The 13,944-nt window shown below is 40.2% G+C and overlaps 1 protein-coding gene across 2 annotated transcripts in view; it reads left to right on the top strand.

The window, feature by feature from the left end:
• The window catches only part of MBTPS2 (membrane bound transcription factor peptidase, site 2), a 41,290-nt gene extending 28,961 nt beyond the window's left edge, over positions 1-12,329 (top strand). For both annotated transcript variants that reach the window (XM_083854578.1, XM_083854579.1), the window contains exons 10-11: positions 5,119-5,194; positions 6,510-12,329. In XM_083854578.1, the coding sequence (XP_083710704.1) occupies positions 5,119-5,194; positions 6,510-6,732 (299 nt within the window). In that variant the 3' untranslated portion in view covers positions 6,733-12,329. The remainder of the gene's footprint in view (positions 1-5,118; positions 5,195-6,509) is intronic.
• The last annotated feature ends 1,615 nt before the right edge of the window (positions 12,330-13,944 follow it).

Raw genomic sequence — 13,944 nt, 5'->3', positions numbered from 1 at the left:
CGGGCTATTGCGGGGCAGGTTCAGGTGAACTGCTCTGGCTTTCTGAGCCGATCAGGCTGGCGCGTTCCTGCTGGTTTCCAGGGGGACGTCGTCTGTGGAGAAAGGAGGTGGCTAAGCTGCAGGTGAGACACAGGGACTTTCCTCCACAGCAAGGCCCAGAGCTGGCAGGGCTCAACACTGAGTGGAGCTGCTGGCACACCTTGGCAGAGGCACGGCCAAGCAAGGGGATTCCTCCGGGCAGGTTCACTGCTCAGCAGCAGGTGCCAATGAATCTCTTGCTTTCTAGAGCAATACCACCCTCCACTCTTTTTCATCCTGACTTTGTTTTGTCTTTGCCTGTCACTCACGCAAGCTACTCTTGTCCAGGCAGGCTCATTTTGAGCAAACACTGGCTCCAGTCCAAGTAGGCTCCCCAAGAGAAGACCCAGAAAATAAGAGGCCAGTTAAAGCTGCTGACAGCTGCAGAAGCCTCAGCAGAGTTTTTTGACCAATCACTAATCTTCTGCTGCACAGCAGCCTGACTAGAAGTGCTTTGTGGCTGTGAGCTGCCTTTGAAGGAAGCAGGAGCTGTGGGGGGATCAATGACTCACCGTTTCCTCTCACACCACCAGCAGATTGCAAGAGAGCCCATCAGCATAGCAGCTGGCGCAGCAACCAGGACTATCACTATGAATATCATACAGCCTGCTCCTTGACAGAAAATACTTTCAACGTGCTCGTGGCCATTAGAATCTTCTTTGGTCGTTTCTCCAGCCATTTCTGCAAAGCAGTTCAAAATGTTAGCCTGTGATGTGCCAATTTACCACTTGTGAACTTGCAGCATGTTTGAAATCACCAGAGTGTTCTGTTTTCCCCCTGGTGCTGCACACTCCCACCCTTTGGAGACAGGTTGTCCCTCTGAACAGAACTCAGATGATCAGGAGGGGAGCACAGTGGGAAGCACTGCTGCTTGGCTGGTCACTCCTTTGATAAAAACTCACCAGGAAGTTCCACCTGCAACTCTCCCTCTCTGGGCCAGCTCCCACACCCCAAGGGTATAGAGTCAGGCCCTCCTCACAGGAGACACTTGAGCGTTGCTCTCCCTGTCTGCCTTTTTTCCCAGCCAGGGCACCCCTTGCAGCCACTCCCAGGTTTCAGTATGTGTCTCCCCATAAGGGACCCCAGCAGGATTGCTCAGTACCTGAGTGCCTTGAGTCTGCTTGAGGAGATTCACCAGCTTTCTGTTCTTCTCCAGTCTTTGGCAGCACTTTCAAAAAGCAGAGACAGGTAAAGCCTCAGCACGGCTCAGGCATGGAGGATAGGGAGGTTCCCTCTAGCTTCCTTGCCCAATATGCAAGTCAGAACACTGATCTGGACCTTAGCTCATGAGAGGGATCCTGCTTGGGGCTGCTTTTGTGCTTTGGACATCTAGGTACTTGGGGCGAGCTCTGGGATGAAGCTGCAGGGGTAGCTGTGTTTGTGCAAGAGTCCTGTTTTTCATTGTCTCTGCAATGGGATCCAGATGTCTCAAACCTTACACACTTTCAGCTTAGTCGTTGATGTGACATGCAAGAGTGGGCACTGAGGAAAGAGCCTGCTGCCACACAGCCATCCTGTGCTGACCACAGGACAGCAGTTAGCCATGCCAAGGGCTGGCAAGGCATCCATTGGCCTTGGAATGAGCAACTTGCATTTCTCATGGAAGGAAGATTAAAAGGTAAATGTACCTTCCTCCAGCTAATTTACCTGAGGGATTATGCGTATGCGTGATGACCGGAGAGTTCCGCAAGCCACCAGCCTTGACATCTTAAAGAAAATTGCTCGTTAATAAGCTGTTGACACATTATTGATAGTTATTCATTCAAAGAAAGGGACATTGAGAACTTACATAGTCCAGGCTCATCCAAGGGCTCCAAACCATCTTTCTGCCAAGCTGCCAGAGAATCTGCTAGAGAGTCAGCTAGAAGCAAGCACAGAGAAGTGTTTCCATTGCACGTTGGGATCTTCTGCTTTTGTGTACAGAAGCACTGGGTGGAGGTCAGGTGATAATGTGCAAGCCAGATGTCAGTGGATTGCCAGAGTTGCAGAGGAGGACCTGGGGACCTCTGACCTGGCAGCTCAACACTCTTCAAACACAATGTGAAACATCCCTGGAGGAGAGATGGACCCTTGGGACTATATTAACAGGAGAGCACTCACACACAGGGAACCCTCACTAAGGCACTGGAGGAAAAACATTGGTAAGAGGACCCCACTAGCCCATGCAAGGCGGAGCAGTGCTGGCAGCTTACCTGCTTCTTGTGATTTCTGTGGAGCATCGATGGCAGCCCCGGGATGCAGGACCATCAGGAGGATGAGGAGGCAGAGGAAAAGACGGTAGACAAGGGCCATGGTCCCTCTTTAACCACACTGCTGCTGCAGTCAGGGATGGGGGCTGAGCAGTTGGTTCTTATGGCCAGAGCAGTGCCATGGGGCTCTGTGACCTCATGGCCTATTGCAGCCAGGGCAGGGCTGTGTGGGGATGGCACTCAGGGTGTTCATGGAGAGCTGCTGGAGGCTGTGTGACAGCCTCCCACAGCACTGTGGGGTTGTGTGACATCATGGCCCTGGAATGAGTGGGCAGACTGGGTGGAGCTGTTGGGGATGGCACTCAGGGTGCTCCTGGGAAGCTGCCCTCCCAAGCAGGAGAGGACATTCCATAGGCCAGCTCCACCCCGGGATTGGGACACAGCCTCCCCACTGCAGGATCAAATATACCTTCTGCAAGTTTGCAGACAACGCCAAGCTGCGTGGTGCAGTTGGCACACCTGAAGGATGGGAAGCCATCCAGAGGGACCTGAAAAACCTTGATAAGTACCCTTATGAGGTTCAATAAGACCAAGTACAAGGTTCTGCACCTGCACTGGGGCAAGCCCCTGTATTAAGCTGCGGAAGGTTATGGTGTCTACTTGGTTAACCAATGTAATTTTTAAAATAAGGCTAAAAGAGTATTTTAATAAAATATTGAGTTTATTTGAGTAATCCTGTGTGTAGAATAGGTATGAGGGAAAAAATATTGTATCTTTGGGACTTTTTTGTGGTTCAACAGGTTTTTTTAGCATAATGCCTTGAATACTAAAAACTGCTAGACAAACACATAGAATGTTTCAAAGAACTTCCCAGTTATATCTGTGATAATCAATGCCTTGTCCTACAGGCTTTCTTCTACAAAGAGATTAGGTACAATGAAGAAATTCTTCACTAAACATAGTGAGGCCCTGAAACATGTTGCTCACAGAAATGGTGGATGCCCCATCCCTGGTAGTGTTCAAGGCAAGGTTGGATGGGGTTTTGAACAACCTGGTCTAGTAGAAGATGTTCCTGGCTGTGCCAGAGAGGTTGGAACAAGATGATGTTTAAGGTCCCTTCCTACCCACATCATTCTATGATTCTGTAATTGACTTGGATACCTCTGACTTTCTGAGCTGGGTGGTATCCAGGATTTCTGTCTGTTGTGTCTTTCACTCAGTTGTCCAACAGATTTATTTTGTCTCAGTTCCCCTAAATCAAAGGTCAGTCTCTAAATTTTAAGCACAAACATGACTTTCAAGCACACTGGCAGTTTTGATACTGAAAAGTTTTCTGCTTGTTGTCACACCAAACCCATTCTTTTTTGTTCTCCTTGCTATCCATATCTTTCCTACCCATGGTGTATTTTCTGGCAGGAAGGGCATCTATTAACAGAAGAAAATGTATTTATGTGACTGAATGGACAGGTTCTCTGCCTTACGTGACTTTAGAACTACTTTCCCTCACCTTTGTTGCTGTGTCCTTAAATTCTTTATTGAACCTGAAGAAATCTGATCTCAGTTTTAAGTAAGATATAGCAGCCCTTTTGGTATGTTACGTTCCCAGTATTCTCTTAGCCTAAGGTTAAACTGTTTCTTTCCCAAGGAATGTTTGTATTGAGTGGGATTTGAACTCTTGCCTTCAAATATCTCTGTGGAGGTATGTATTTCTTCTGGCTATAACTATTCTCCACATGGGTAGGAAAAATTCAGGCCATTGTGGCTGGCAACTCACATCTAAAGTTATTCCTTAACGACAGAGAATATTGGTGGTAGTATGCATGTTTATTCTCAAGGTGGTTTTCTAATTCTGTATTGATTTTCCCTAATCTCTTCTTTCTGGGGATAAGACCTTGCTGTGCCTTCCTTTAAGTAGGAAAGGTGTCTTTCTTGCAGTTGTCACAGAATGGTTCTCAAACGGTCCCTGGTGCTGGCAGACCCAGAATGCTACCTGGATGGAACATCCCTGTACTAACAAAGTGCCTTCTGGCAGGTCTCAAACTACTGCACTTGCCTTGAAGAATCTCTCAGAAACATTTGACATGCAGTCTACTGAAGCTTCACATAACACCTTCAAAGAACAGTGTGTGCAATAATGAAGTATTCAAGATCAGGTCTTTGACACTGCAATTTTCCAGTCACTATTTTTAAGGATGCCATGTCCTACCTCCCAGGTTTTTGAGTTGCACCAAGTTATATCTTGAAGTCACTTATCATCTGAACACAGAAGAGAAGCTACTTATGTACTGGCTAACTGGTGCTGTGTGATGCAGCTGTGCATCCCCTCATAGCCTTTGCTTTCCCAGAGGGGCTCCAGAATTCTGCTCCCCATCTCCCCCATTCCTGTACACCATGGGCTCAGCCTCAGGTTAGGGGGATTTTCTGCAGGTACTGAAAGAGAAAATTTTTCTGTCTTCAAAGAAAATACACATGTGCACCCACAGTATGCATGTGGACTGCATATGTTGAAAGTCCGGTAACTATAATCTCTTCTCTTTGAAAAATACTGAAATCATATAGTGGTGTCTTTATGACTAAAGATGCCTCTGAAAAGATGTATTTTAGGTCTAGTTCTACTGAAATGTTAACTGTGCTTTGTGTAGTGACTTTACTGTGGTAATGGCCACATTTAAGAAAAACGTAACAGCTGCACTCTTGTAAAAACAAAAAACAATCAAACCTTTATTGAGATTGATTATTTTTCCTAGAAGAAGGTCATTTCACATGTGATTTTTCTGCAAAATTATAATCTAAAATTCATAATGTTATAACCCTGGAATGACATTTCATGCTTTGTGTATTTTCATTTCAGTAAGTCTCAGCAGTTTTGTACCACGACAAAACTTTCTAAGTATCGATCTGCCTGTGGTGATAGAGACATTTTGCAAGTATCCTTTGAAGTATGTTTGTTCTTTTAAGGTAAGAAGGGAACTGTTCAGAATTTAGTGACCTAGCAAAATTTCAGTTGGATGTCATTTTAGACAGGATGCCCTGAAATATTTTTGTAGAGATTTGACATCTTTATTCGATCTCTGCATTGATTATTGGCCACGTGCCAGGCTGAAAATGAAATCTCTCACTTTCTAATGCTTAAGAGCATGTTTTTGATCAGTGCTTTTTTAACTCTTGAGGATGAGCCTTAACAGATGTGACAAGAAAGCCAAAGTAAGCCTGAATTTAAGTCAGGAAAAATGAGATATTCTTGCTAGCTTTGTAATATCTGAGTTTCATTATTTTTGTGTCGTTATACTGAACTAAATAACAGGATATGCTTGGTTTGGTTTTTTTCTTAAAAAGAAAATAAAATACCTATTCAAAAACCAGGATAATTCAGTTAACACTTGCATATTAATGAACAAGACTATATATAGACACATACATATAGATTAGCAGACTTGAATATGGCTAATCTAGAAACCCTTAGCCTTAGAAACTGAAATGTTTATGCATGGGCATAGAATAATTAAACTGTGTTAGTTCAGTTTAATAACAAGTCCATAGAACCAGAGTAAAGGTACCACATAAGCTCCCTTTTTTTGGGAACACGTGAAGGTTCACGCTGCCCAAGCTGCTTTCTCACTCATATCTTCTTGCCTGGCTGTTTAGGATGGAGGTAGGTACTGCAGTTAGCAAGTCTTTAACCAACAGTAAAAATTATCTGCCCGTGCCTCGTTCTCACATGCACACACATGCACAGAAATCCACTCAGCTTTTTTGGCTAACAGGTAAGTAGGAGAGATAGTTCAGATTTCTGATTATATTCTAGTCATTTACTAGGGAGTGTTTTGGAAAATATTCCTAATCATGATTTCATACTTGGGTCTAGAATACCTTCTTAGTTCAGGCATAGTGTCAGAGCTATAACCTTCCTCCAAAACCACACAGAGCAAGCAAAGAAGGTGGTGGTTTTGCTGTTTCTTGCTTTCACTCAAGTTGTGAAGAGTGCAGGTTTAAGTATCCAAAGTTAGTGCTTAAAAAATAAAAATCTATAAAGGCAATTCTCTGAGTGGTTATGTTACAGCGTAAAACTAAATTTATTCATATAATTTCTTTGAAACAGAATGGCAGCTAGAAAAATAACCTTTGTATGGCTCTCTCTGCATACTAGAAATGCAATACATGTATCTTTTTTTTTTTTTTTTTTTTTACTTTTTTTTACATTTTCTCAGATACTTTTAATGAACCTTAACTACATTCAACCAGGTACCTCATCTCACTATCAGGAGCACTGGCAGTTATCAATGCTGTGCCCTGCTTTGCTCTGGATGGTCAATGGATATTAAATTCCTTCCTGGAAGCCACACTAAGCTCCCTGATTGTAGAAAAACATAACAGAGAGCTTGTTGGCTTTTTGATTTTGCTTGCTGGTAGTGCACTTTTGGCTGCCAATGTTGCACTGGGACTTTGGATGGTGACAGCACGATAGAACATTGGATATTCTTTCATCAAAGTACACAAAAATAATGAATCCATTACCTTTTAAATTTGTCCAGTATTGAGATTGAAATAATTCCCTTAAAATGACACTGAAAGAGCAATCAACTGGTGGTTACTGTTTTAATTTAAAACTTTACAACACCATGCCTGTGGTTATGGGAAATCTAATAGGAAAAAGTAGGAGCCTTTTGTATTTACTCAATAAGCACTGTATTAATTTTGGAGAAATTGCATTTGAAGATTCCATAGGAAAAAATCAGACTTCATTAATTCAGATCTCAAAATAAGGGAATTATTTTACCTCAAACATTTCTAAGTGTTATTTATAATTTAAATGATTGTCTATGTGGGCTCTGATCATTTCTCAATCAGCATAGTCTTCAGTGACTTATTTTGGTTTTTTTAGTGTGGTATTCTACCAAACTGGATTCTAAGAAGCCCTGAAGTCTGGTCTCAAAGTAGGGAAGAGCTAGTTAAATGCTTACCAATGCTTACCATGTGTTAATGGGAGCCATTTGGGTTAGTGGTTTTCTTTTTCACCTGGCCAAAATGACTGAAGGAATGTCGTCCTCAGGATGTAGATGAGAAGTGCCAGTGTCTGCTAAAAATGAAGCATGTGGGAGGATAACAAAGCCCACATGTTTGTGTTGCTTACACTTTCAGGTGTATATTATCATACGCAACTGAAGTTTTTTTAAAGGCAATATTTGTCAGCAATAGCTACAAGATAACTGAAATTTAGTCTCTGAGTGCTGAAGTATGCTGTGCACAATTTTCCTAAGTGATATGTAAAGTTTGTGGTGTTTTTACTCAGAAAATAATACTGTATTCTACCTGTTCACGGTTGAAAGTGAAACCTGTTGTTTTTATGGTGTCTATCTTCTGATGCTATGCATGTAACATGTACAGTAACTCACTGATGGTTTTCTGTATTTCAGAGGGTAATTTTCCTTTGCTAGGATTCATTTTCTTCAAAGATAGCTGACAAAGATATTTAGCTGGTCTTAGATATGAATTATTTAGAGGAAAAATATGATTGTGACTTAAACTGTTTAAACATTTGGCTTTTTTTTCTGAGATGAATACAGACCATATCCTTGTTCTTAAATGAACAGTAGAAGAACAGTCAGTGTTTTACTGACTGAATTATGTCTGACGTGCTTTGAAGCTCTTTAGGTCTGTAATGTTTTGTACCCAATAGGATTGTATATTGAATGTCTCGTCCTCCTGTGATGCATTGCCTAGTTTATATAAATTGGGTTCAGTCAGAGCCTTGCCTCAATATTGGCTGATATTTAAACAAAAATGCTGTGGTTTGGGACCCTAAACGTTTGAAATAGGAAATTTTTGAAAAATACCTTGCAACTTCTGCCTCATACAGTGCTCCCCATAGGAGCTGCTGCAGCTCAGAGTTCCTTTACAGAAATGGCCTTTCCATCAGGAACTCAAATGGAACCTAAGCTCACAGATCCTGGCCTGCAGGGAGTACTGAAACACCCATGACCAGGTAAAATAGATTGTTTTGGCACTTGAGGTGAAAACTTGGGTGATTTCAAAGTGGAGCTGAGCCCAGTTCCTGGTGTTGCTGCACAGATTCATAACTCTATGATCTTTGCATTTGCCCACTGATGTGTACTTTTGCCCAATAGCTTTCACACTTAAAGATGCACTCCTTTTATATGATGGAGCAAGCAGGAATGAGAGACCATGTTTATTTATTTGGTGTTGGCTACTTTACATCTCTTTCCAGTGCTGCCACAGGCTGGGTGAGCCCTTGAAGTTCACCTCTGTGGGATGGCTGGCCTGTGCCTCTCCTTTTCAGTCATTTCAACCCAGGCAAACTGGGACAGGTCCTGGTAGGAGAGAGTAAATCCTCCAATCCAATGTGAGCTGGCCTCTTTGGGGACCATTAAAAGTAATGCAAAGGGCAAGAAAGAAAAAACAGACTACACCCTGTAAGTCTTAACTTGTCATCATTCCTGGAAACATACAGAGGTTTCTGAGTAGCAGTTCTGATGGGCCACTCTGCCATCCCTCTGTGGACAGGGGGACAGGAGCAGCCTGGTCCTTGCACAAGGCCTGGCTCTGAGGCTCTGCTCCAGTCTGCTCTCTCACCTAAGTGGCTGTTTACTGATCTGAGCTCTTCCTTTCAGTGGCTCTATGACACTTTCCTCTGTCTCATCCAATCTACAGTGCAAACAATTAATTTGCACTTAGAAGTTTTAATGTAGTTTAGTAAGACAGGATATTTACTTTCAAAACATGTCAAGTTTGATTTTTATTTATTAATGTTGACTACAATGGCTTGGAACAGTCCTTGGGCATAGTGCCTCTCTTGGAGATGTAGGCCACAGATTTAGAAAAATCCAAAGCTTCTGAATTGACATGCACAAATTTCATCTGCTATAATGAGGCTGTTCCTGGTTTTTTAAAACATGAAGTTTTATCAAATGAAGCTAAAGCCAGTTTACCTTTACAATCACTGAAAGCCTCTGACTGTTTTACTAAGTAGAACTGACATTTTTACTAAGTAGAACTTCAGTCTGTGTCTGACCTCATAAGCAAAAAGAGGGTGGAGAAGACATTGGTCTTGGCTTTAGCAGAACAGACACACCAGTGCACTGTAAATACCCTAGATATCTTGTATGGAACAGAGTACTAGAAGTGCTTAGAAATAATTAATGAGTCTATTTCTCCATATGCTAAAATTCATCTGAGTAAGGGTTGATTTAGGTATGTACAGGTTCTTTAAATCAAGACTTTAAATAAACTGAGTATGAATGGTGACCCAGCACATCTTAGATTGGTGTGGACAAAGGTAATAGTTAGGTTGGACCACTCTCTGAAGAAGAATTTGTTCAGTGGATCCATTTCATTCTCTATAATCCTAATACGTGGATTACATTCTGTTAAGCATGTGCCATACATACACTTACTGGGAGGATTTTTCCTGGGGGTTTTGGTAATTTATTTAGCAAGAGAAAACACAAAAGTACAGAGTGATTTTTGTGTTTTGGATTTTTACTGGAGTGTTTCTGATGTGTGTTTTGTTTTTGTAAAAAATAGGAAGTCTTTAAATTAAATCCTTTTACATCTTGTTCTAATTAGCCCCTCAGAATCTTTAATACAGAATCTGTCAATATAATTATAGGGATATTGACTGGACTATAAAAGACAGCACTCTTAAAGATTGGATGGCTGCTACTATTTATGTATATACTATACATTTTAAATCTGTATCAGATGGAAAAAGTAATGTCTAGTATTCAGAAATGTTATACTTAGATTTTGTTTGAAAATTTCCAGAAGAATTCCATAATTATAATCATTGTTCTATTTTGTTTTTTATGAAATTGTTTTTTATATCAGGAAATATTTACATAGCATGTTCTGATAATGCATGATATGACATGAAAATGGCAAACTCCTTAGCATGGGGGTTTTTACATGCTCTTTGCTAACTTAGGAAATTAAAACTTGCTTGCTTCTGCACAAATTAAATGAAAGAGGCTTCACTAGAAAAAGTATAGACAAACTTGCACATTAGTTATCCCAAATCATGAGCCACAGTGGAAAATTTGTTAACTCATCCTTTTTGTTTAAATGAAACAACCATGTTGATAGTTTCTTTCAGTGATAATTCTGCATTTGTGGATATGTGTGTATACATATATTTGTATAACAGATACATACATAGCCATAGGATGGATTAGTGCTTTTTTAGGGATAGCTTACAGTAGTCCTCCATATTCTGCAATGTAGGCTTTTGTTTTTCTTGTTCCTTCTCTCTGTGAATTTTCTCTATGGTTTTCTCTGGATTTGAAGATAGAAATTTATGTTTTCTTCTTGTAAGCAATTATTAACTTTTTTTCTAACAGAAGACAAGTGATGGGGACATGATGTAACCACAGCTGCATCACTTTTTATTCAGATGATGTTTAAAGTATGTTTTTTACTTTCTGTGAAGCCTCAGCTACAAGCATGGTAAACACAGCTTTTTCAGGGCAACTAAAAAAGGTCAGCCTTGGAATCCATCACTCTCTTACTGCTGCTGTTTGTGCTGTTCTGAAGAACTGGGATGAACAAGACTGTGTAGAGCATACTGAAGAAATAAAGTTTTCAGGACAGAACTCTCCATGGCAGTCAGGGTTTCTTTTGCAGCTTTCTTTTAATAAGGATATGTTTTGTTCAGTTTAGCACATCAGCAATCCCAGTGTTCCCATAGCTTCCCATACATTTTACATGATGGCAAAGGGTGACCTGTAGGAGTATTTTTAAAATAAATTATGTATATCTTACACATTCAGAGCTTTCATACTGATCTGGATATCACTAATGACAGATGAAGAGGACTTATAAAGGTTTATATAGCCTAGTCTGTATTTAGTTGTTTTGAAAATATGTGAGGTAAACTCTAGATAAGAGTAGTTATTTGTAAAATATGCATTCTGTACACCTGTATTCAGACCAGTTTCCACATCCAGTCTTGCCTCAGCTTTGTTCTTGTAATCTTGTGAGTAAGGAATCTTGAATCTTAAAACAGGTAAGATCTTTATAGCCTCTTTATCCTGAATTTCATGTAACACTTTCTATTGATTAGTTATTTCATGTGGCTGAGTTACCTGGGATACACGCCCTTTATCGGTGCAGCTTTGGGAGCACTGCACTGGGGACTGCCAGAAAACAGCAGCTCTGTTGGTCAAACAGCCTCGTCCTTGGGCTCATCCACTCCATCGTGTGAAGAGCAGATGGCAGCGTTTAAGGGCAGTGAAGGACTTCAGTTTATGGCAGCTTTATGAAACTTTCACACTGCTGACCCGGTGTGAAAGGACAGGAACAAAGAGCAGGATATGACACTGCAATTCCTTTCATTCCGTTTACATTGTCATGAAACCTGAAAAGAACTTGTAATTAACATTTCAGAGCAGGAAGATATGTTTTCCAGCCCTTCACTGAATCATTCAGTGACTGGTGGTCAAACTTTTTTCTTAACACTTTGTCATTCCTTCGATAAATATATGCTGAATAGGTAGCAGGGGTAGTTGTAGCTTATTTTGTAAAATGGACTTGGATATTTCTCACCTCCAGATGTTCATCCTGGGATGGATTTTGCAGCATCATAATATAATTGATCTTCATTGATACTAGGTTGAAAATTTGGAGGCTATTTCCAAGCTGTTTGTTAATATTTTAAATTCATCTTTTCCTTACATGATGTTGTTTTTAGATTTCATATACTCAGTTGATCTTATCTGAAGCCTATCATTGGAATATGTATTGTTTAGAAATTCAGTGTGGGGTTTTTTTTTCCCTCTACATTGCCTTATTTTTCACACTGACTCACAGCTGTGGAATGTTAGATTTCTAGACCCTTTGTTCCCACTATGCATTGTTCATGATCATGGGTTTTAAAAAAAGGAAAAAAAAGAAAGCTTCATTTTGAAAATGTCAGCTAACAAATATATGGAACACTGAATAATGTATTGTGGTTTTGTTTTGCTTTTTTTCCCTATTTAATTAACCAAACAATAAGTATTGTTTTCTATGTATGATAAATGTATCCTGCAAATAAATTCATTGTCTGATTGTTGATGTGTTTAAGTCTGTTTTTAAAACTAAGGTGGAGTGACATAATTCCTTATTAGTGGCAATTGCCATATCCCGTCATATATTCTTGTTCTCTTCATATGTGATCCATATTCTCTCTCTGGGTACCAACAATATGCACCATCCTTTTTGGTATCTGACCACCTCCTAAAAATAATAATAACTATAATTTTACTTTCCCTTATTTATCAGCTTATCACAGTAATAGTTGAAATATTTGACACTGGATGCCATTGTCAGGGTAAGCAAAATCACTGCTCTGGTCAGTCCCGTGTGAAGAACTTAGAATGTGAGATCTTCAAAGGTGAGCTTACATATGCCAACCTTTGATTTGTTTATCCAGGCCAGCCCCGAGCTGGGCACATCCCCTGGCTGGCTCTGGACAGGTTCCCTTGGGTATCCAGGTGCTGTCTGGGCTGTTCTAGCACAGCATACCAGGGTGCTTCAGCTCTGTGTGAGAGGGAAGTGTTGTTGCTCTGTTTCTTGAGCAAGCTCATCTGGAGCCAGCCAGGTTATTTGTTCTGAGAACTAAATCGTCCTTTGTTGCTTATTGGACACACTGTTACTTTATACAAGCAGAGCTGTTTCAGCAATTGTGGCTTTGTTCCCAGATAAAAGATTACCATGACAAATGGGCACAAAGCACAGATTGGACACATTGGTAGGATTTCCCAGATAGGTTGCTTATGCAGTTTTTGCAATTTTCTGAACTGCATTTTTCTGGCCTGAGATGATGCCTTTTTTGTTTCCTCTTACCCATGTTAAAGATAGATACAATAGCTTTTTTTTCTTTTTTTTTTCTTTTTTTTTTTTTTTTTTTCCCTGAAGCATGTAAGCTTTTAGGGGAGTTCTGAGGTTTTTCAGTTGGTTTTGAAAATGTTATCCTTTACTGTGATAAGGTATGTTCCTCTTATAGTCTGGAAAAACAATCAGTTATATCCTAATGTCATCCTGAGGAATGTTGCCTTATTCACTAATGCAATTTCAGAGTAAAATTTGAAAATAAATCCATATCTATGAGTCTTATTGCTGGCAACTTTAAAAATAAGGGTAAATATAATTCTTCCTGTGATCATAGCAGTTTGAACCACCAAGGAGAAGCAGTCCTAAACATCTGCAGTAGATCTGTATGCACTGAACTCACTTAAATAGTTTTTAAAGTATTCTTATGATCTTTTGATCTTATGATCTTTTGATGTGACCTACACAAAAAAATACAATTTAAGGTTTGATTCTAATCTTACAGTAGTAAACTGAGAGAATTTACAACATTTATGAGGACTAAGCTCATAAATGTCTTGTAGCTAGACTAAAATTTTCCCCTTTTTTACCTCAGAGAGATGTGGGTCTGGTGTTTGCTTTCATACTTTTAAGGCTCTGGTGGTGTTGGAATATAATTGGATATTCTTACCAATTATGTATCATATTCTCTACATTTATGATTAGTTCTGCCTCTTTCTAGTTCTTGGTGGCTGAATACTATGCCACTGCCACTTCTGACTGTCTTGAAAGTGCATGGTCCTACATCCTTTTTTATTTCCTCCTCAAAGGAATCTTTCAAACTGAAAAATACTTTTTTCCTTTTTTCTTTTTT

The sequence above is a fragment of the Zosterops lateralis genome (assembly GCF_965231275.1).
Source record: "Zosterops lateralis genome assembly, chromosome: 2".
Taxonomy (NCBI): Eukaryota; Metazoa; Chordata; class Aves; order Passeriformes; family Zosteropidae; genus Zosterops; species Zosterops lateralis.
The sequence above is the reverse complement of the archived record's forward strand: the minus strand, read 5'-3'. Positions and strand labels throughout refer to the sequence as shown.